Below are 23,501 nucleotides of genomic sequence, written 5' to 3'. Positions count from 1 at the left end.
GAGCAGGTAGGTGTACAGGTTTTAATATTAAGGTGGCTGCTGAATGAATGTTTATATTGATTCCATCATACAGAAAACTGAATTTATAATTTGGATATACTTTTTAATTAATTATAGGTACATTATTAATATTATTAATTATATTTTGCTAGATTCAATTTTACTATCATATCATATATATTATAGCAACAGAAGAACTGCATTTGCAGTACTTATTGAATGATTGCCATGTTTGCGATATTCAGCAGCCTTGAACAAAATTAATGGCTTACTTATCCCAAAAAGTAACCTTTTTTAGCTTTTGAAGCTTTTTCTCTTTGTTTCTGCTCTCCCATATCACAGTGTGTAGATAAATGGTTATATGGCTATATGCTTATTGAACAGTACCAAAGTTTGGTAATTCACAGCTTTCTCACAATTAAACAACATAAACAATGAACACAATCAATATTGTGTGATGAAATATAGTATAAAAAGCACACAGTGATGCAAAACACTGTCTGTCAAATACCACATGACATCTTATTAAATGTCCTCCCCTTATGCTGAGAACATCAAACATAATGACAGACAGAAAGTTAGAGAAATGGACAGATAGATAGACCAGATCTGGAGACAAATGTGTGTCTGGACAAATAAACAAGCACCAACAGGTTAATAACGCAGCCACACTACACACAAATACACACAAACACAGATAGACCAGGTTCAGCATTTTCGAGCAAGGATCAGCACAGAAACGTCGCAGCAATCTGATTTTTTACAAGACTGCAAAGAGCTATTTTGAGACTGTACAGAACAGAGAGAAACATCCAAAACACGCTGACCACTGACAACTCATGTGCCAAGCTAATAACACCTGCATGGAGCAGAGGAAAAGGCTGACTAGCAGCCACATACAATGAAGACAGGATATAGGTTATAAGCAGTTTCACAAGGACTATAATTTACTTCACTCTATTTAATAGTTGATTAAAAAAATCCTGATGGTAAAGCCATCTTACTTGGTATTAAGCTTTAAGGCTATAATAATTATGTGTTTCTTTGCTTTCCTTATGGATTTTGGATAATTAAGTGATTATTTTCTCTCTGATTTAGAAACGGTTGTAGATTTCAATCTAGCCTGCTTATTTGGTTTTGCAGCCTGGCTCTATGTGGAACAGCATTCAGCAACAATTATCATAATATTTTAACACTTTCCTCCACTTTCCTTCCTAACCATTTATAAGCAATGCTGTTTTAGTCATCCTTTGGTTGAGCTTTGCTTATTTATCCATCTTAGCAATGTTAATAAATAGATCATTAGACTGTGCTTTCCAATAAAGTAATATTCATAAATATCAGAGAACATTACATGTTCTGTATATAAATAAATCAAACAAAGCATTCCTATTTAAGTGTTAACTGATCAGCTGTAACATGAAGCGCATGAGCTTGAACCCTAAAATTTGAACATGCAAGGACCGTCTGGTCAAATTTTGTTCAATTTATAAGGCATAAACAAAGTCATACGAAAAAGCTACAACTTTCACCTAAACATAACTTTAACCTCTCATACGAACTGGTAAATGGTACAAATTTGCAAGCAGGAAACATGTTGAGTACATGTGGCTATAAAGAGAAACAAGTGCAATGCTGGTTTCAAAAAGGTCACGGATCAGTTTTGCTGAATCAATTCAAAAACATGTAAAATAAATATTACCATGCTAAGTACATAGTGTTGCTATGCACATAGTGGTTTAGCACTGATATCCAGCTACAGGAAGCTACAGATTTCCATGGTTAGGTGAAGGGCACAAGATGGTGTAGCTTTTTCTCACTCTTCTTCTTGACGAACACAATAGCTGTAAACTTTAGTGAAAAAAATCAGTCTTCTTCAAACCTGTGCTTGTTTTATATCACATTCTCAAATAGCTGCAAAGATCTCATAATGTTGTCATCCTGCAACAAAATGATACAACCATCTGTCAGTTATACAGACAGAAACAGAATCTATGTACTAACAATGAATTATGTTTAATAAGGAAACCCTGTGCACACAGGACTCATGTTTATATGAGGTTGTGAGTTCAACATTCTGAACAACAGAAACAACATAAATCAGCTATGAAAGAGCTGAATTTCCACATGAAAAAAATTAAATGAATGAATATTTTTTAACTAAGTGTTTAATGGTGTGGTTTGACTATACCGATGATATTATGTTGGCTACTTAAGAAACATACAACTACCAAACTAGCATAGCTACCAAGTTAGCATAGCATTTCCACTTTCAGCTCAGAAGAGGTTTCAGTGTTTGAGTTGCCAATTGTAGCATGGGTCTGATTTTATTTCTTTTCTTTTTTTCAGTATAAATGCACTTTATGTTTCACAGCATTAAAATGTACTTTGGTGAGTAAAGGAATCGTGTTTGTCCAATCATCTGAACATAACTAAAGATATAACGTGACTAAATGCATGCAACATATATTTATTACCAGCATCAGTAATTTGGAATTAAGAGCTAATTTACATTTCCAGCACTGTTTTCCAGGAAAAAACAGTTTAATTATATTAGTTATATAAAAGGAAATTAAATTAGTTATACATGTGGCGTGGTTTAGTTGTGCTCCTGTCTATATTAATGCAATTGCTGTTTTTTTAGTGTAAAGCCAAAAATGATATCCGACAAATTTATAATTAGAATGAAATCTATAAAAAAGTTAAAACAATTTTTTATATTAAATCTACATTTAATATTCCCAGAATTTTGTTACTTAAAGAAAATAAATAAATAAATAAAGATTTAAAGATAAAAAAAAATCTTCAATAAGGATCTTTTTAAATAAATAATAATAATAATAATAATAATAATAATAATAATAATAATAATAAAAGTAAACAAATAAATAAATATTTATAAATCTAAATATTTAAAATAATATAACAACAGATGGACAAGAGTAGGTTAAAAACCTGAAATGCATGGTGGATTGTTGTGTTACATTGAATCGTTTTTGCCACTAGAGGGAAGTGCATACAAGGAAAAATAAAGTGTCTCAAATGGGGAAATCATGTAGATACCTCTTGACAGGACAGAATGAATTCATCAAGAGTAACAACTCCATCTCTGTTTTTGTCCATTTTCTGCAAAAGAAAATAAAAATGACTATTCTACAACTGAGAATGAATACTGCTAACACAATATGCTGTAAGTCTAATTTAACTGAACACTTGAGGGTTATAGGTTTTGATCAAGTTTGGCATCTTTATCTTTTTATATACACATATGTAATAACAGCAAAAACCTTTTACATAATTAAAATAATAATTAGAAACAGTTTCTTACTTGAAAAAAAGCATCCACATGCTGTTTGGGTGTGTCTATCTTCAGAGCAGGGTACGTATATTTCCCCATCATGTCATAGATAGCCCTCACAATGTCCATCATCTCCTGTAAAGCAGAACACTACAGGTCAGCTCTAAATGTACATAAACACGTTGCTGCTATAGTGAACACACACACACACACACACACACACACACACACACACACACACACACACACACACACACACACACACACACACACACACACACACACACACAAACCTCCTTGTTAATGTAGCCATCTTTGTTGATGTCGTACAGGTTAAAAGTCCACTGCAACTTCTCCCGGGTAGAACCTCTTAACAAGATGGACAGAGCTGTAACAAAGTCCTAGGTACAAGCAGCAACAGCAAGGTAGAGTAGAGAGAGATGGAAAGATTACTTTGTGCAACAATAGAATATTGTGATAAAGAAAGTCTGTAGACTGTAATACTACTGTATACAGATATATTCTATACAATGTTCTGCATCCAACTTTGTGTCAAAAGTTTTGGTAACAATCTCAATTGTGTTTATTATTCAGATGTCCACATACTTTCGGCCATACAGTGTAGACTGACAATTTCCTGACATCCCATCTGTGACAATCTAATTTACATTTACTAGCCATAAGAGAACAGTTTGTTTTTATTTGTTAGAGATACAATAATTTAGTCAGTGTTTATTCATTGGTGGTTGAACGAATTAGTTTATCTACTGTATACTGTAGACTGAAATTAACAGTGGAACATAGGAAATCTTAAGCCAATCAAATGTAACTTTAAAAATCAATCAAACCCTGGATATACAAGGTATTTTTCCTGACTTTCTAATATTCCATAAATGCATGTCAGATGCTTGTACCAAAATATTTTTGTTGGTTATTTATGGCTCTGTTTCTTCTCAATTGTCAGGTCTTGAAATTAGTTTTAGCTTCACATTTGAGAGGGTTTTCACATTAGCAGAAGCTTTTTTATTACTGACCATGAAAGTAGCAAGTGATAATGTAAAAAAAAAAAAAAAAAAACAACCCTGACATATGCCCAACTTGGCATGGTGTGAGTCATATTGAGGAAAGGAATAATTTAAATGAGTTAACAGAATGAATGACAGTCAGACAGACAGACAGACAGACAGGCAGACAGACAGACTGAGAGAGAGAGAGAGAGAGAGAGAGAGAGAGAGAGAGAGAGAGAGAGAGAGAGAGAGAGAGAGAGAGAGAGAGAGAGAGAGAGAAATCACCTCAAACTTGATGGAGCCACTCTGACCTGAGTCAAAGGCGTTAAACAGGTAGTGAGCATATGTGCTTGCATCTATGGAAAACAGCAGAGAATCTGTTACGAGAACATTCATACACACAAATGAACATGCACATAAAATCTCACATTCTAGCATGCAGATTTTGACTTACCCCCCTGAGGAAAGAACTGTGAGTAAATCTGTTTAAATGTGTCTTCACTGACAATACCGCTAGGGCATTCCTAAGAAAGAAGAAAGGATATATAAAGCCTAAATGAGGTTGATAAACTTAGTAGTTACAAATTTACAAGACATTATGGTTTGAATTATTTTGAACGCTATAACACCTGCAGCTGTCTTATGGTTGAGTAAAGAGCTAATTTCTTGGCCAGGAAAAAATGTGAACAGAAGCCAGAAATGATGGAAATAGCCACACGTATTAAACAGAAATAATGGGCCTTATTTATCAAATGAGAAAAACAAATTTATTCATAAATCATTTGCTACAACATTGACAAAAGAATTGTGGTATTCATGAAAATCTAGTTAATTTAAAAAAAGAAGTTTCTATACTACAAGAGCTGATATGTTTGTGTAAATTTACTGTGTATAAGACATTTTTATGTTGTTCAGTTTAAACAGATTATTTACTACAATTATATATAGATGAATTTAATGAGTCATTTCTTATTAAAGCAATTTCTTAATAAAGCAAACTGAAATGAATCTGTGAATAAAGATAAGACTGAGCTGGGTGGAAATGGAAAACATGGGGGTATTTATTAAGCTAAAATAAATATAATTCACAGTCACTAAAAGGATGTTTCAAAGAATTAAATCTGATTCATTTCTGTAAACATACAAAAACCCATTGTTAATCTAAATTGCATATGCATTAAAAGAATAATGACAAATAAAATGTCTTTAATATTGTGATACTGTGTGCAACATTTTTACATTTTTAAACCCCCTGTAGAGTTCTTGCAGTTCTCTCTTGCTGAAGTTGGTCTGAGCTTCCAGCTTATCCAAACCCTCTGGGCGATGACACACCATTGTTACCTCCAAATCATCATCGTACCTATCTACAGAGAAGACACAAAATAAGATGGTAAAAAATATAGAGATGACGTATATGAGTTGGAAGACGGGTTTTATTGTAAAGTGAACTATTTCAAGAGCTTCCCTGTTGCTTTTTTATGCCTGTGCTCAAATATACACCAAGGCAGGAGTATGTAAGTCTGGGCTGAATACTGGATGAGATGAGAGAACTGAAGTTTATCTGTGCTCACATTTGAAAGCTGTTCTGCATTTAACAGCAATGCTGTAGATTTGTGCCTCTTTTCCAATGCTTGACTGAGAGAAGTGAATCTCCCTATGTTTCCGAGAATGTGTACAGTATCAGCTTGACAAATCTTCCCAACCACGCAACAACTACAGAGATCGGAAGACAAGGGATAATCTGTACTTCCTATGAGTTCTTAATAAACTGCTGTGCATGTAATGTTAAAGTGGCTGAAGGAATATTCACTGCTGACTTTGTGTACCAGCTAATAGTCTAGTGTCATTCTGATCAATACAGAAAGCACACGCGCACACACACACACACACACACACACACACACACACACACACACACACACACACACACACACACACACACACACACACAACACATTGTTTAATAGTGTTTAATGAGTATGGATGTAAAATGTAAAAGCAATATGTATATGTGACAGAAGGGGTGTGGGGAATGGAGAGGAGGTGGGTTAAGGCAACAGGTAATACGTCATTGTGTGTTTAATCATGGCTAAGTAACCTTTGAGAGTTTTGTTTGTTTTTCAGGGAAGTGCGAACCAGGGAGAAAGGTATGGCTGGAGGAAACTGGTGAGCAAGTTATCATTAACCAGAAGAAGTTTCATATTGGCATCTTGTACCTCCCCCCAGGTTTTGGCTCCACTATAAAACCCTGTTGTGTGGGAAGGAGGATCAGGAGAGAGGCTGCTCTTAACAAAGCTTCATGCGCTTAATTTATTCTGTGAGCACATTTCAGCATTCCTCTCAGCTCTCTCACTCACTCTCTCCCTTGTTCACTGCATCCTGTAAGACAAACAAAACTTGCCAGAATCCAACTCGCCATATTCAAACACAGGTGAGAATCATCAGGCGTTAGCTGCTGGTTCAATCTGCCTCCTAATGATTGACCATGCCCCTGCTGCCATTGTTCTATATAAGCTGTGCATTAGCTGCACAGTCACACACTTCTATGCTACCCTGCTGAAATAACTAAAATCTGGCCAGAACCCAGACACAAAATTGTGTTAGTCAATTGGCATAAATTACAGAGGATACACTGGTTTGGACAAGCCAAGATAAGATCCCTACATTTTTCTTATTTTTGAAAGCCCAAAGAGTTCTGCATGTCAAAGCAGAAACGGATCCATTGCCACCCAAATTCAGTGCCAACCAGGAAAAGCTACATTAGCTGTAAGTTTCTCTGCCAATCACATGTTGTGGTCTTCTATACAGAAATAATCGTTGCTACAGAAAAAAAAAAACAATTAGAGGGAACAGCTGTTCTAATGCACCATGTTAAGCTCACGTGGCCTCAAAAATCCCAGCAGCACTCCTCTCCCAGCCAAGATTCATCCTGAAGCTTTGACCTTCATGCTTATGGGTTGTCAAATAAGCAAGCAATGGATTTGCTTCCTTTTCACAATTAAGGATCTTGTATTTATGAATTGAGCATTCATTTACAAAATATATATGAATAATATGCAAAATTCATTAACGTTTTTCCTGAAGAGAAAATAATTTAGTCTATAAAAAACCAAAAACATTAATTCTTCATAAATGAATTCTCTGAGAGCTGTTACTATTTATTATAAATTATAACACTGCTAACATTAATCCTTCACATAGGCAGTTCAGATAATAAGAGGCTTATTATGCACACCTTCCATCCTTCCATCCTCTCTCTTTCTCTCTCTCTCTCTCTCTCTCTCTCTCTCTCTCTCTCTCTCTCTCTCTCTCTGTCTCTCCCTCTCTCTCATTCTCTCTCCAGCATTACCCAGTAATCCTGCAGCTGAAGCGTTTACATTGTATAATCTGACTTATCATAATCGATGCAACACACTACATAGTTACATTGTGTTCTCTAGAATGCATTTAATATTCAACACTATACCAATACACTAATTCATTACTATACCAACAGTGTTTCTTTTTGTATCTCATGAAAGGTTTTTGTAAATACACTTTACTAGTATATTATAGATTGATGTTACTACACACAAACACAAATACAGATGTAATTACCCTTTGGATCACATCACTCCTGCAGTGTGAAATCAGTTACATGGTGTTTTATTGATCAGCTGCTTCACACAGACTATCAACTAAACATGACCTCCAAAGGAGAACCTGTTATGTTTGTCCTGTTTTTGCAGCCAGATACCCTTTAATATATACAGAACATATAGTTGTGCTCAAACGTTTGCATACCGTGAAGAAATTGTTAAACATTGCCATTTATTTTGAAAATATGACTGATGCAAAACAATTGTTTCTTATTTAAGGATAGTGGTCACGTGAAATCATTAATTATCACATAGTTGTTTGACTTCTTTTTAAAACCTGATATTAACTGAAACAATAACATATCTTTGAATGTTTGGTCACATTATAAACACACAGGTTGACAATCAGAGGTTTAAAAATGGCTATTAAAGGAACGTTTCCACTCCTGAGACTCATTGAAACTGTAATTAGTGTCTATGCATAAATAGTCAGTGAGATTTTCAGCTCATGACGTGATGCACAGACTTGTCTGAATGCTGCATCATGGGGAAGACAAAATAACTGCCAATAGACCTGCGTAATAAGATAGCTGAACTTTATAAAGCAGGAAAAGTATATAAAAATATCTCAACACTTAAAAATGCCAGTCAGTTATGTTCAAACTCTGATAAAGATGTGGAAAATAAGAGGTTTTGTTGATTCTATGCCACAGTCAGGTAGAAAAAGAAAGATTTCACCCACCTACTGCCAAAAAAATGGTTCAGAACGCAAACAAAAACCCACAAACAACTTTGAGATAAATAAAGGCTGTGCTGGAAAAATGTGGTGGTGTTGTTTCAAGGAGCACAATAAGAAAGAACTTGAACACAAATGAACTACATGGTCGAGGTGTCAGGAGAAAGCTGACACTGTTCCCATGCCACAAAAGGAAAGCCTTCAGTACACCAAACCATTTGGAGTGATGCGACCAAAACTAAACTTTATAGTCACAACCATAAATGCTATGTTTGGAGAGGAAGCAACAAGACCTACGAAGAGAAGTACACCATCCCCACTGTAAAGCATGGTGGTGGATCTCATATGATTTGGGGCTGTGTGAGATCCAGTGGCATAGGGAAGTTAGTAAAAAATTGTTGGCAAGATGAATGCAGCATGTTATCAGAAAATCCTGGCAGACCATTTGCATTCTACAGCAGGAAAGCTGTGCATGGGACGCACAATGATTAAAAACACAAGGCAAAGTTAACCCTCCAATGGTTACAGCAGAAAAAGGTGAAGTTTTTAGTGTGGCCATCACAGTCTCCTGACCACAATATCATTGAGCCTCTTTGGGGAGATCCAAAAATACTAAAAGTTTACAGGAACTAAAGCCATTTTGCCAAGAAGAATGGGCAACTATTGCACCTGAGAGAATTACCGACCATCATTGATGCTAAAGAGGGCAATGCACAATATTACAAACTAAAGGTATACAAACTTTTGAACATTGATTATTTTCTTATTTTCTTTTTTGTTATGTTTTGTTTGATTGTGCCATTCTGTTATTCCTTAAATATTAACTATAAGTCCTATAAGAAATAAAAAAAATATGTAATGATTTTCTTTAAAAAAAATGGTACACACCTTGCAAATTCTCCAAAGGTATGTAAACTTTTGAGCACAATTGTAAGTTTATGAATGTCGAGGTTTTGATTAAAACCCCACAATCAGTTACCAGTCAATTAGGCTTATTATTATAGAAATAACAGCACACATACTTATGGCTGGTTGTGAATTCTACCTCTGTTCACAAAAAAAAAATTGCGGACCTCCTGACTTTTAGACAACACTTCAAGAATCATGGCTCTAGAAGATGTGGTGACCTATACAGCAAACTGAAATAAACATAAATTTTGTTATAGCCTATAGCACATTCTCCTCAGAACATAGTTTATAGCACATTCTCCTCAGCACATAGTCTATAGCACATTCTCCTCAGCACATAGTCTATAGCACATTCTCCTCAGCACATAGTCTATAGCACATTCTCCTCAGCACATAGTCTATAGCACATTCTCTACAGCACATAGTCTTTAGCACATTCTATACAGCACATAGTCTATAGCACATTCTCCTCAGCACATAGTCTATAGCACATTCTCCTCAGCACATAGTCTATAGCACATTCTCCTCAGCACATAGTCTATAGCACATTCTATACAGCACATAGTCTATAGCACATTCTATACAGCACATAGTCTATAGCACATTCTCTACAGCACATAGTCTATAGCAAATTCTCTACAGCACATAGTCTATAGCAAATTCTCTACAGCACATAGTCTATAGCACATTCTCTACAGCACATAGTCTATAGCACATTCTCTACAGCACATAGTCTATAGCACATTCTATAAAGCACATAGTCTATAGCACATTCTCTACAGCACATAGTCTATAGCACATTCTCTACAGCACATAGTCTATAGCACATTCTCTACAGCACATAGTCTATAGCACATTCTCTACAGCACATAGTCTATAGCACATTCTATACAGCACATAGTCTATAGCACATAGTCTATAGCACATTCTCTACAGCACATAGTCTATAGCACATTCTCTACAGCACATAGTCTATAGCACATTCTCTACAGCACATAGTCTATAGCACATTCTCTACAGCACATAGTCTATAGCACATTCTCTACAGCACATAGTCTATAGCACATTCTTCTCAGCACATAGTCTATAGCACATTCTATACAGCACATAGTCTATAGCACATTCTCTACAGCACATAGTCTATAGCACATTCTCTACAGCACATAGTCTATAGCACATTCTTCTCAGCACATAGTCTATAGCACATTCTATACAGCACATAGTCTATAGCACATTCTATACAGCACATAGTCTATAGCACATTCTATACAGCACATAGTCTATAGCACATTCTCTACAGCACATAGTCTATAGCACATTCTATACAGCACATAGTCTATAGCACATTCTCCTCAGCACATAGTCTATAGCACATTCTCTACAGCACATAGTCTATAGCACATTCTCCTCAGCACATAGTCTATAGCACATTCTCTACAGCACATAGTCTTTAGCACATTCTATACAGCACATAGTCTATAGCACATTCTCCTCAGCACATAGTCTATAGCACATTCTCTACAGCACATAGTCTATAGCACATTCTCCTCAGCACATAGTCTATAGCACATTCTCCTCAGCACATAGTCTATAGCACATTCTCTACAGCACATAGTCTATAGCACATTCTCTACAGCACATAATCTAAAGCACATTCTGTGATGTTTATATAAATATGCACAATTAAGCTAATAAAAATCAAGTGAAAGTATTCATGTTAAAGGCTTTGCCAGTAAATGTTGCCAACACAGACAAAAATGGTAACTGATTGTATGGCATTAAGTTATGATCATTTTGAAAAAGTTTCTGATTATTTTGGTGGGGCATTATTTTGATGAACTTGATATTCAATCCTAATGAATGGTCTAATTTTGTCTGATAGAAATGGTTTTTGCAAATTGAATGCATGCCCTTTGGCTGTAGTAATTTGCACACAGAATTGCTGGTTTCAAAATGACTTTCAGGCTTACTAAATCACATAACAGGTAGAAAATTAATCCACTGGAATAAACACCAATGTGTATTTTGTACCTTTAGGTAGAAATGCTCCAAATTGCTTATTCATTAAAGCTTTAGCAAATCGATACCTGAACTGAAGTAAATTAGTTTAAAAATGAATACATTTGCGGAAATACAAAACAAATCATCCCCTACAGTACATATTAAATATTGCTATTTGGAAAAGGTTACATAGCTGTAGTTAAGTTGCTTTTCATGAAATGTGAACATGGTAATTGTGCAGCAGATGGTGAGGAAAATTCCGTATACATTTATGCATTTTAATTATATTCATATAATTAATATTAAAGCAACTGACATTGCCTGTGTTTTGATTATTCTTTCTAAGCAGGTGCTTCAATCGCATCTAATTCTTCAAGGTGACTTATGATCCAGAAATTATGATATTTTCAAGCCAAGCATCAGAGATTGATCTGAAATTTCTCTTTATACCAAAATAGCTTTTATATCCAATTTGATTTTGTTGATCAAAGAAGTTAATATCGCAGACCTCTGCAAATGAAGTTTGTCCAGATGGAGCTTTGTAGGACTATCACTAGAGAAATACTCGGCCATAAAGACTGCCTACACCCACTGATATACACCACATCCCTCAGCCATACAGAAAGTCCTGCATGACTCATGTCAGGAAGTGGAGTAAAAGCGTGAATAAACACATCCCTCACAAATAAAATAACCTCTGAGCTTCCCTTTTCTACACACAAACACACACAAACATAAACACACACAGAGAGAGTACATTCTACACAGCAACAAAGAGCTGTCCAACATGCTGACCACCCACCCACACACACACACACACACACAAAAACACCAAACAGTCCCATTAAGTTTGTCCTACAAGACAGATTAATAAGCACTTACATAAAAACAAACTAAGGCGTGTGAGTGCGAGTGAGGTGGAGGAGGATGAGGAGGAGGAGGAGAAGGAGGAGAAGGTGGAGGAGGACAGGAAAAGCTAGAAATGGAAGGTTGAAAGAGAGGAATAGAGACACTGGAATTTTAGCTGAAGGTAATGGAAAATGGAGGCAAGAGATTGAGAGAAGGAGAAATGGGAGAGGGAAAAACAAAAAGAGCGAGGGAGATTAAGTAGCTAGAGGCACAGAGTGGGTGTTGATTGAAGATGTGAAATATTCACCAGAGAAAAAACACTGCTGGAACAAACATGAACACACATGCACACAAAATCACACACACACACACACACACACACACACACACACACACACACACACACACACACACACACACACACACACACACACACACACACACACACACACATTACTGAAACACAAAAGATTCAGAAAAGAAAACATACAAATCAAGCCTGAAGCAACTGACAAACCTACATACTTTATGCAACAACCAGAAAACACACACACATCTCTCTCTCTCTCTCTCTCTCTCTCTCTCTCTCTCTCTCTCTCTCTCTCTCTCTCTCTCTCTCTCTCTCTCTCTCTCTCTCTCTCTCTCTCTCTCTCTCTCTCTCTCTCTCTCTCTCTCTCTCTCTCTCTCTCTCTGTGTGTGTGTGTGTGTTATCTAGTTGCATGACATATTTAGGTTAAAAAGTATTTAGTATTTTTGTTGTTGAATTTTTTTGTTTGCTTGTTTGGGTTCTTATATATACATAAGTACAGAAGAGCAGTGAAGTGGCACACAGCCTGCGAACTGGCCACATCCATCACAGTGTGCTGACTACAATCAAACACAAGACCATTATTTTCCCCTTGACCACACCACTGCTTTCATCTTCCTACTGCTAAAGCATGTTTTTTCACAGTAATACCTCGTGAATTTATCAGGAATGACTGATATGTAAGTTTATAAAAGCAGACATCTAGTGTAATTAGCCAAAGGCCAGCTTCTCAGTTTCAGCATGACTTGTTGATCACACACAGGCAGCAGCATGTGCTAATTAGATGAGTGATATTTAGCAGGAAGTCCTGCCAACTACTCTATCACTATTTGAAGCCTTGCACAGATTATTGCAAACTGAATACAGATTATAACAGATTATCTGTTACTAGTTTGAGAAAAGATTGAATTGTAAGTAAAAATTAAGTAAAGTGATCATTAGAAAATATATTTGTACACAGTATTTTAAATGTTTCTCTTTGTCTATTAAAATAATTTCAGCCAGAAGTCATAAATCAAAATGTCTTGACAATGAAATGACAATGAAAACATTTTTAAAAAATAATAATTTAGATGGATAGATAGATACGGTAGTACAAAGTACAAACTTTGCCCTGGTAGTGTATATATTTTAAGAGACCTAATGACTACTAGACCCTGAATATTTATTGTTCAATAATAAAGCAAAAATTGCTTTTATACTTAGTTTTAATATAGCAATAAAAAACACAAAGTGGGTTAAATGTGAAAGCAAGTGATATAGATGTCATTGATCACTGGAAACTGGAAATACTGTACTATTTGAACTATAATGGTGAAAGTAAACAATGTCATACATATAAGATTTCGAAACTGAGAAAATCTGAGTTATAATTGGAAGCAATGACAGGAGAGCGTTTCTAAAACAAAAAACATACATTACATGTGGACTAGGTTGCAGTCAGATATACGCAATCTTATGCTGTCTAAAAGTCACTTTTTATTAAACTGGCAGATTAAGTATTGGTATATTCAATATGAAAAAAAAATGGAAGGACTTTGATTTATTAAGAAGCTTATGAAGTGCTTGTGTATGTACACTGTGTCACACTGCACGTTAGTCTTCTTTCTCCTGCTCCCATGAAGCTGTTTCCTTTCCATATTTAATTTGCCTCATGTTTTTCCTGATCAGGTTATGTGAAATTGGGCAGAAGAGCACAAGCTCAAACACAAACACCAGGCCTTCTGCATCTACTGCCACCTAGCAGAGTGAAATAGTGTGTTGGTCATAATATAGTGTGTGATGGCTTTAGATATTTTTCATCTCTGTAAGGTAGGCTTCACACAGAGATAGCCAAAAGAGAGAGAGAGAGAGACAGAAAGAGAGAGAGACAGAGAGAGAGAGAGAGAGAGAGAGAGAGAGAGAGAGAGAAGAAGAAGAAGAAGAAGAAGAAGAAGAAGAAGAAGAAGAAGAAGAAGAAGAAGAAGAAGAAGAAGAAAGAAAGAAGAAGAAAAAGAGGAAAGGGATCAACAGGTGATTTTTTTCTGTCTCTGATCTCATATTTCTTTTTTCTCGAGTGAGTGTGAGCGTGTATAAGTCTGTCTGGATAGAAATTAAATTTTTTGTGACAACAGTCCAGATCCCTGACAACAACAAGCACACAAAGCAGCACGCACACACACACGAACATATGTGCGCATACACCCCAACAGTGCCAATATCCATGTTGCCATGACAACAGCTCTTCCGAGGTAACAAGCAGGAAGAGAGCGTGTGAGTGGAGTGATAAACACCCAAAGCATGTGCGCATCAGACATCATACATTAATACACATGCACGCACTCATTCACTCTCTCTCTCTCTCTCTCTCTCTCTCTCTCTCTCTCTCTCTCTCTCACACACACACTCTCACACACACACACACACACACACACACACACACAGAGACACACACAGACACACACTTAATACAAAAGAATGATACTTTCCCTCGGTGCTGCTGAGAAGTGTGTATGTCTTTAGGTGGGTGTGTAAGAGTGATAGCTGTAGATTCAGCACATGGCAGATTCACAACAACCACTGAAGCTTACAAAAATCTACTTGTTGCATAAGTATAAAAAAGAAAGGAATAGTGTGTAATTGTGTATGTGTTTCAAAATACTTTATATGTTTCTATGTGTGTACATGGTTTTATTTCTTCTATGTGAATAGAAGACTAAAGGTAGTGTTCATGTGTGTATGAGTCTGTGTGTGTGTGTGTGTGTGTGTGTGTGTGTGTGTGTGTGTGTGTGTGTGTGTGTGTGTGTGTGTGTGTGTGTGTGTGTGTGTGTCAGTCTTTACCATGTTCTCTCTTTGTATGTGTGCATTTGTTTTGTACATGATTCTGTAGACAGTACTCTAAAAGCAGGGTTTATGTGTGTGTGAGTGTGTGTGTGCGTGCGTGAATGTGTCTACCCTACCTTTGGATGGTCGCCTCTGTTTGGTCTGCATGGTCAGTGTGCCCACCACAGCTCCCATGTTGTCGCCGTGGAAACAAGTGTGTCTGAATGAATGTCACTCCGTCACATGTGCTTCACTCACTTACTCTGTCCCTCTCTCCGTCTTTCCCTCATCCTTTCTTCCCTCCGCTTGACGTTTCTCTTCCTCACTTTGCTCCCCACTTCTATGCACCCCCTCCCTTCAGACTCCCTTCCTCTCTTACTCCCTTCCTCCATCTCCCCTCCTCCCTCCCTCCCTCCCTCCCTCTCTCTCTCTCTCTCTCTCTCTCTCTCTCTCTCTCTCTCTCTCTCTCTCTCTCTCTCTCTCTCTCTCGTTCTACTTCTGGTTGAGTGCTGGCGTCATGCAGTGTGAATCAAGATCAGAGAGCCACTTCATCACACACAATCACAGCTTATATAAGCATGCCAAATTTGCTATACACACTAACATAAGAATACATATAAGGAGCCTACAACTTTTAGGACCTAATTAAACAGAGAATCAGTGGAAGAAAGACATACAGGGCAGAAGGATGAATAAAAAAAACACAATGAGAAGGAGGCATAAGAGGCAAAAACATGCTCAGTGGTTCAAGGCTTTAGAATAAATAAATAAATAAATAAATAAATAAATAAATAAATAAATAAATAAATAAATAAACAAACAAACAGGTAAAATAGAAATGAATTTCCTTAATAGTTCCATATTTGCTAATAAAATGACAAGAATCATTCCTTCCCTTAACTCAAATGTGCATCAGCTTGGGAAAACCCTTCACTGTGAAAACCCATCAAGTTGGTGTGACTTGGATATTTATACTTTATATAACTATATACTATCCTGAACAGAAATATCTCTTAGACCTATCAAAAGTTACAGAATGTAAATCTGCATTATTAACACTCCACGATATGATACCAACACACTGGCTGTCTAAAATCAGGTATTATTTGTTGGTTTATTTTATCATTTCATTTAATACATAATATATAAATATGTCCATTAAAACTCTTTATCCTATTCTATTTATTGCATATTTATTATTATTATTATTATTATTATTATTATTATTATTATTATTATTATTATTATTATTATTAATATTAATAATTTTATTATATTAATAATAATAATAATAATAATAATAATAATAATAATAATAATAATAATAATAATAATAATAATAATAATAATAATAATAATATCATCCAATTACCATTTTTAAAAAGACAAATAACTTTAACGTAAAGCCAGTTAGTTATCTTAACCTGATTATCCTGAGCAAACACAATGTCCACCTCTACATCTGTAACCTAATCTATTTATTACAACATAACAACACAACATAAATCTATGATGGAAAAAGAGTAATGATCATAAGCAGTATTCACATCAGTGCCTCTAGTCTTGTCTCCTAAGTTAAACGGCACTCATGGCAAATGATGAACAAGAGGCTCACTATTGACTCAACTTATCAATGTTCAGACTTAAATCATTGCTGAAATGATTGCTGATTAATTCAGTGACATTTGCTTTGCTAGCTAAATTTCCTTTAAAAAAAATGCATTTAAACCTTTTGTCCACTGCCATCTCTCATGTATGTGATGGGAGTGTGCATCACAGATCATTTGATAGCTGGTAGCTATATGACTATACCTCTATAAAACGTTAGTCTTACATCCATTCGTTATAGCATGTAAGAAGGAAAGCACACTTAGCTAACAAGCTAGCAATTAAAACATCTTTGGGTAGGCTAACTGTTCTTACACCCATGTTTTGTTAAACTTGTTATTACTCAACATGATCTCTCCGGGACGATATTTGCAGGAATTTTATTCCTATTTTTCCCCCTGAATTTGGTCACTTGCCATTCACCAGCAACTCAGTAGTGGGGAGGGTGGAGGAAACATATGCATTCTCTGAGACATATAAAGCAAGCCAACCACATCTTTTAAAATTGCTTCTTATGCTGTGTTACAGGGCAGTGGAACAAACATGAAGTGAAGTGTTATTTATCTATCAGATGCATGTGTTCACAAATACAAACTACTGACCATCCCCCATATGCCCAGGCAGTAATTTTGCTGTCTTGACTCCCTTGGATACCTGTCAAATCATCTGGATTTGAATCTCCCATGGATAGCATAAGCAAGGTAGCAAAAATAAATAAATAAATAAACATTTCTACATTTTTCTTCAGGATTTCTTCCTCATATCATCTCAGGATGTTTTTCCTTGTCACCATTCCCTCAGACTTGCTCATTAGAAATAAATGTTAGAGATAATTCAATTTTAAACTTTACAATTTGTATTCTGTTTCACTGCTTCTGTAAAGCTGCTTTGAGACCATGTCAATTGTTAAAAACACTATACAAATACATTTAATTAAAATTCAAAAAGACGGTGCTTCATTTGTTTTTATGTTCAATATTGGCAAAATCTTTTTTGAATTTTTACTAGAATATTAATCTAATTTATTTTCCAGTGTGCTCCGGTGACATCCTACAGGTTTTCACAGACCTCCATACAAATTTAGCCAGTCAGTGCTTAATTTTGCAATGGAGCTATGAAACTGATGTAGCGAACAAATAATGAAAGTGTAATCACTTTAATTTTATATATAAATGCGGCATAAGTCTCTAGTAAAATGTATATGCAAATGAAATTCTAATTATATTAACATTCAAATCACAATAATGTACAATTTTGATAGCATTTACTTTTTTCGTTGATGTCACTATTGTAAACATGATATTAGGCATATTCAGGTGTATGAAATCTATTGTGTTGGCTTACATTCACACGTGTTTTTTGTCACATGGATAATACTGGAATAGAAACATGAGGTAAAAAATAAAGATAATGCTGTGAGCATTATTAGCAAACCAACGATCTGTATTTCTAGCATGGTGAGCCATACTGCATTTATGACTAAGCCATCGGCTGGAATTATGTTTCTAGGAAGTAACACTAAAACACTAATGCGTCCATGAGCAAATCCCCTTGAAATGAATAGGGTCTAATGCTAATGACGCTCAAATAGCGAGAGTGATTACCTAACTATGTGTTGAGTGAGAAGGTTGACTATTACTACTGTTTTTAGCAGTTTGACGTCCACAGTCTATTTTTATAGTATTGTCGTGTGTTATAAGCAGCATTGTCCTCAAATTACCAGAAAATAAAGAGTTTGATTCAATTTGAGGTGGGGAAATGTTATATACTGTTAATTTTGTGCTTTGAATTTTTCCTGTTCAATTTTCCCCAACAGATTAAGTCTTTACTGCACAGCACTTTCTGTCATTTTCATGTAATTTCTAGGTAATTCATTACATTTAAACATGTTAAATGAGAACATCCCTTCAGTTCTGTAAGTAAGACTGTTTCTATGAATATAATAGATAATATATAAAACATAGATTTTATATCAGTACACCACTCAGGTTGACGCAAAGATTTATTGCATGGAAACACAACATATAAAAACACAATAAACATTTCAGTTTATCATTTGATGATTCAAATAGCAGACAGAGCTTTACAATGTGTGTTAGCTTTAAACATGTCCTCAATTCAGTATATCTGAAACGAGATCTACCTCAGGGATGTCTGTTCTCTTGCTGTCCGAGATCTTCAGCAGATAACGTCTTCTCTGGCTGTGCAATTGTTTAGCCATGATCTACTGCTTCTACCACTCTGTTTCTGCCTGCTATGAATCTCTCAATTCTTGCACACTCCTCTGGCAATCTGACTCAGCTGAGAGGAAAATAGTCTTTTCATGAAATGAGTGTTTGATATGTTCCCCTGAGCTGAACTGAGAGGTTTCACTAATATGAAAACGCTCACATGGAATTTGCATTTAGGATGTTAATATCTAACACTGTATTTTATTACACTGAATTCTTGATTCACATCCTGGAATAAACTCAGTATCCACTGCAGCCATAACCGGGATAAAGCACTTACTGAGGATGAATGAGTGATGATGAATAGAAGAATGAATGTCAGGCCCACCCAGATTAATTCAAATATTATTTAAATACTAGATAATGTGCTGTCTGTAAACAGGACCCTGTAATTCCCCATGAGATCTGCACAAATATCAATCTTGCCTGCTGGACCTTTACCTTTACCTCCACCTCCACTACAAATAGCTGATTCAGAGTCTGATCACAAACCAACCAGCAACCAACACTTAAATCAAGTGTCCCAAGGCCCCAGAATTGAGAATGGAGTGATAGATTGTAGAAGCAATCAAGACATAGAAGAGATGTCTGTGGAGCAATGAAACTGTTATAGCCTTATTTAAAAGGAGCACTGCCAGGATGAATGACAGAGAAAAAAGCAATGATCTCTCAATGTTTTTTTCACAACCACAGAATGAGAAAGAAAAATGGAACCTGTTTTGATGTGAATCAAACCCTTGATTAATTTTGCTGTTGTTAAACCCTCCTGGCTAGTAGTATTTTTAAAACTTTTATTTTTCTGTAATCTTCCCTACAGTCATACCTCTCTGTGTCGATCCTCTACTGTTTCACCTTGATGTGTCTCTGTATTTCACCTTGACTGTGGTGAATGTTGCAAGACAACTGTACACCAACTAGAACTTAGTAATAAGACAAAACAGCAGATAGAGATACATTGCAACATACAGATCCATACTTCACAAGAAGCACACAGAAACATCACTGAATTATGCAACAAAAAGTACAAAATATCTTCACGATCCATAGAAGGTTGATGCATGCCACCCTGTTTCTCTGTACAGTCATAATTATTCTGTATGCCAGATTTTAAACTACTCAAATTTGAATATTTCTGGTGTTCTCACAGTCATTACTTAAGGGTGTTTAGTAGCTTTGAAACAGACCAAATGCGAAGCAGCTAAACTTAAGACATCCACACAATCCAATTAATAAATTCACCCTAGACTCCAATATTAGAGACAGAAGTGCATAATTGCTTCTGTAACCTTAAAGGTAATGTGAAAGTTGTATTCCAGCCAACAAAAATGGTTCTAAGAAGGTCTGCTCTAATAATAGCTCACTTAAGAATATTATTAGAAGAGAAAATAAGTCATCTCTCTACTACTCACTAAGAATCTTCACATTTGATAGCTACACTTTTTTTTATTATGCGACAGTTACAAGAATGTCAATAGATGAAGACAGAAGGATGTATATGCAAAATAAACCAGATTTATAAAGTTTGTTGCAACAAACTTTGATGTTGGCTTTGATGAGTCAAGTATTCGCAAAGGCCAGTGCTTTTTGGAGGCAAGTGGACATAACGGTCAGTGTTACTTTTGGAGGCAAGTGGACATAAAACTTGTGAAACCTAGTGGAGCGCTAGGGTGCCAAAACATTTGGAGGCAAGTGGAGACGAGCATGTGATGTAACCCGAAAACCTGTGATGCAATTCCCCTCCTTGGGCTGAGTGTTTTGATATGTCACATGTCCTTGTTGTGCTAATGTTATTTGTTTTCACATGACGTCACGTGACATCACATGACGTCATCAGAATACCTGAGGGGAAGTTCCCCTCATTGTTCTGAGTGTTTTGATATGTCACATGTGCATGTTGTAAAAAGTTTTTTGATTTTGCATATATGGGCAGGGCTGCTGGACAACCAAAAGGCCAGTCAGTACACCAAATTAACACTTTGTTCAGAGTATCACCCTAAAGGAGCTGGGAATAATGGGAGTCTATGGGAAAAAAAGGCCAGTTTGAGACCCAGTACCGGAAGTACCGGTACTCGGATCGCTTAGAAGCAACAAATATGTCCGAATTTGGTTCATGTGGCTCGAAAGTCCTAGGAGGAGTTATTCTTTATACATTTTTCTAAGCTTAAATAGGAAAACAAAGCCAACATAATTAGCAGACAAGGGGCAGGATCCAGGACATTAAAACAAAGGGTAGAAATGTATGTGCATAAAACACAAAAAAAACCACAACCAGAGAAACCCTGAGAAATGCACACAAAACCTCCCAAGGTGTGATGGTAGAGGTGATGGTGGTAGAGGATGACCTGGTATACTGTAAATATGCAGAAGTATGTGAGGTTTAACAGAGTTCAACAGCCAGGTGAGTGAGAGTGACATAATATCCAAAATTAATTAGAATGTGGATTTGTAGTGGCTCCTGGATTTTGATGCAAAAAAGCTTAGAATGGTAACTAAGGATATGGTAAAGCTAGCGTAACGATAGGCAGACACTGACGGAAGCGGGGTTTGAACCTGGATCTCTGCTGTTGTCTCGATCGCCCGCATTTAGCAAATCAGGCCCATTTACAAGAGTCAGTGCAAGTACTGCTTTTATTTCACACACAAAGACTAACACAACTTACATGAAATGTAACTAAGACAAATAACACAGCAAATACATGAATAAACCACTTGCCAGGCCCACCTGGTGGTCTGGCAAGGAACTACTCTTGATAATTAGAAAAGATCATCACTAGTCTACACATACATTTTTTTAAATGAAGCTGACTTTAATACCTTTAGGAAACTGAAAACTTTATATAAGGAATGGAGCCACAAAGATGGATGCATGTGAAGCGCAATTAAACCCTGTGTAAAATATCAGTTGTATACTAATGTGCAACATCAATTACTCAAACAATGCCTCGATAGCCATTCTGAAAAAAAAAAAACAGAAGCGACAAGAACATCAATCTTCATTTCTCTCTTTGACTAATACAGAGGTATGTACTCTTAATCATCCCATGACATTTCTGCCTGTGAACGCCCCGCTATACACATACACAAACACACAAGCACACACACGAATTTTAACGATTTTAACTCTTCAGAAAATGCTGTAAATTAGTCATATGATTTATAATATTATATTATATTATTATAATATAATATTAAAATATAATATTATATTATAATATTATAATACTTCATTAAAACTTAGACAACAATCATGTGAAAACATCAGAGATAAGAAACAACATGTACTCGAGTACATGTTTAACTGTAGTTTCAATAGCTAGCCATAATCTGTCAAAAAATGTCCTTAGATATAATACATTGTCAAACTCGTCATGTCAGTAATAGATAGAAAAAGTACTTTGTAAAGCATTTGCTCAAGCAGTTTTTTTTTGTTGTTGTTGTTTTTTGTTTTTACCACAAAACAATCTTACTTGAGTACTTTTCTTGGTCACAAATAAATGATTACAGCAGTAGTAGTATGTTTTCTCAAGTCAGTGTGTTTTATACTCTTTCCATCACTGGAAAACTTGCAATACTGTTTAAGCATTTAACATCTTAATATATTCTATATAATTTTTTTTTATTTATATATTCATTTTATTCCTTATTCTTTAGTCCCTCAGTTAAAAAAAATCTAATTACCAACTAATTGATAGACCAGTGTCAGAACAAATAGGAGTAAAAACACAAAAAGCAGTTTACTTAAAACCCACTTATCCACAAGGGCAATGAATAACTTCCTGTTCCTTTCTCAGTACAGGGGAATGTTTTTAAATTCATGACTATGCTAACCAGATACACTAAAGCTAGAGATTAGGTTGTACAAATGCTGGAATATTCCTTTAAATGAGGTGGAAGGCCAAGAACATTTCCATTTGAGAAACTGCCAAATGTCTTCTGCAGATGGTACTTTATGATTTTATTTTACACTTGGCTATTATTAGAATGATGTGACTCTCTACTGCAGTTTAAAACTGCTGCTCATTAGCCTGCTTAGCTCAATTCTAAAAGCTATCTATCTGACAATTTACTGTGTTACCCAAATGCTGATGAATATCTACTACTATTGCAAAATGCTGACCATTAGAATTTTAGCACTATGTTAAAGACTTCCCTCTGTAATTATATGGCATAGAGCC

General features: G+C 35.8%; 1 protein-coding gene across 3 annotated transcripts in view; it reads right to left on the bottom strand.

Annotated features, from left to right (window-relative positions):
• Positions 1 to 1,669: 1,669 nt before the first annotated feature.
• The window catches only part of LOC113660226 (Kv channel-interacting protein 1), a 47,275-nt gene continuing 25,443 nt past the window's right edge, over positions 1,670 to 23,501 (bottom strand). For 2 of the 3 annotated variants that reach the window (XM_047820090.1, XM_027173551.2), the window contains 7 exons: positions 5,545 to 5,669; positions 4,760 to 4,829; positions 4,591 to 4,661; positions 3,592 to 3,699; positions 3,329 to 3,433; positions 3,064 to 3,126; positions 1,670 to 1,941 (listed from right to left, as the gene is read on the bottom strand). In XM_047820090.1, coding sequence (XP_047676046.1) covers positions 1,894 to 1,941; positions 3,064 to 3,126; positions 3,329 to 3,433; positions 3,592 to 3,699; positions 4,591 to 4,661; positions 4,760 to 4,829; positions 5,545 to 5,669 — 590 coding nt within the window. In that variant the 3' untranslated portion in view covers positions 1,670 to 1,893. Of the gene's footprint in view, positions 1,942 to 3,063; positions 3,127 to 3,328; positions 3,434 to 3,591; positions 3,700 to 4,590; positions 4,662 to 4,759; positions 4,830 to 5,544; positions 5,670 to 15,624; positions 15,852 to 23,501 lie in introns of those variants that run through there. The other variant, XM_027173550.2, reaches the window with a different exon arrangement.

The sequence above is a fragment of the Tachysurus fulvidraco genome, chromosome 10, assembly GCF_022655615.1.
Source record: "Tachysurus fulvidraco isolate hzauxx_2018 chromosome 10, HZAU_PFXX_2.0, whole genome shotgun sequence".
NCBI classification, from domain to species: Eukaryota; Metazoa; Chordata; class Actinopteri; order Siluriformes; family Bagridae; genus Tachysurus; species Tachysurus fulvidraco.
Note: the sequence above shows the minus strand (reverse complement) of the source record. Positions and strands in the feature narration are given on the sequence as shown.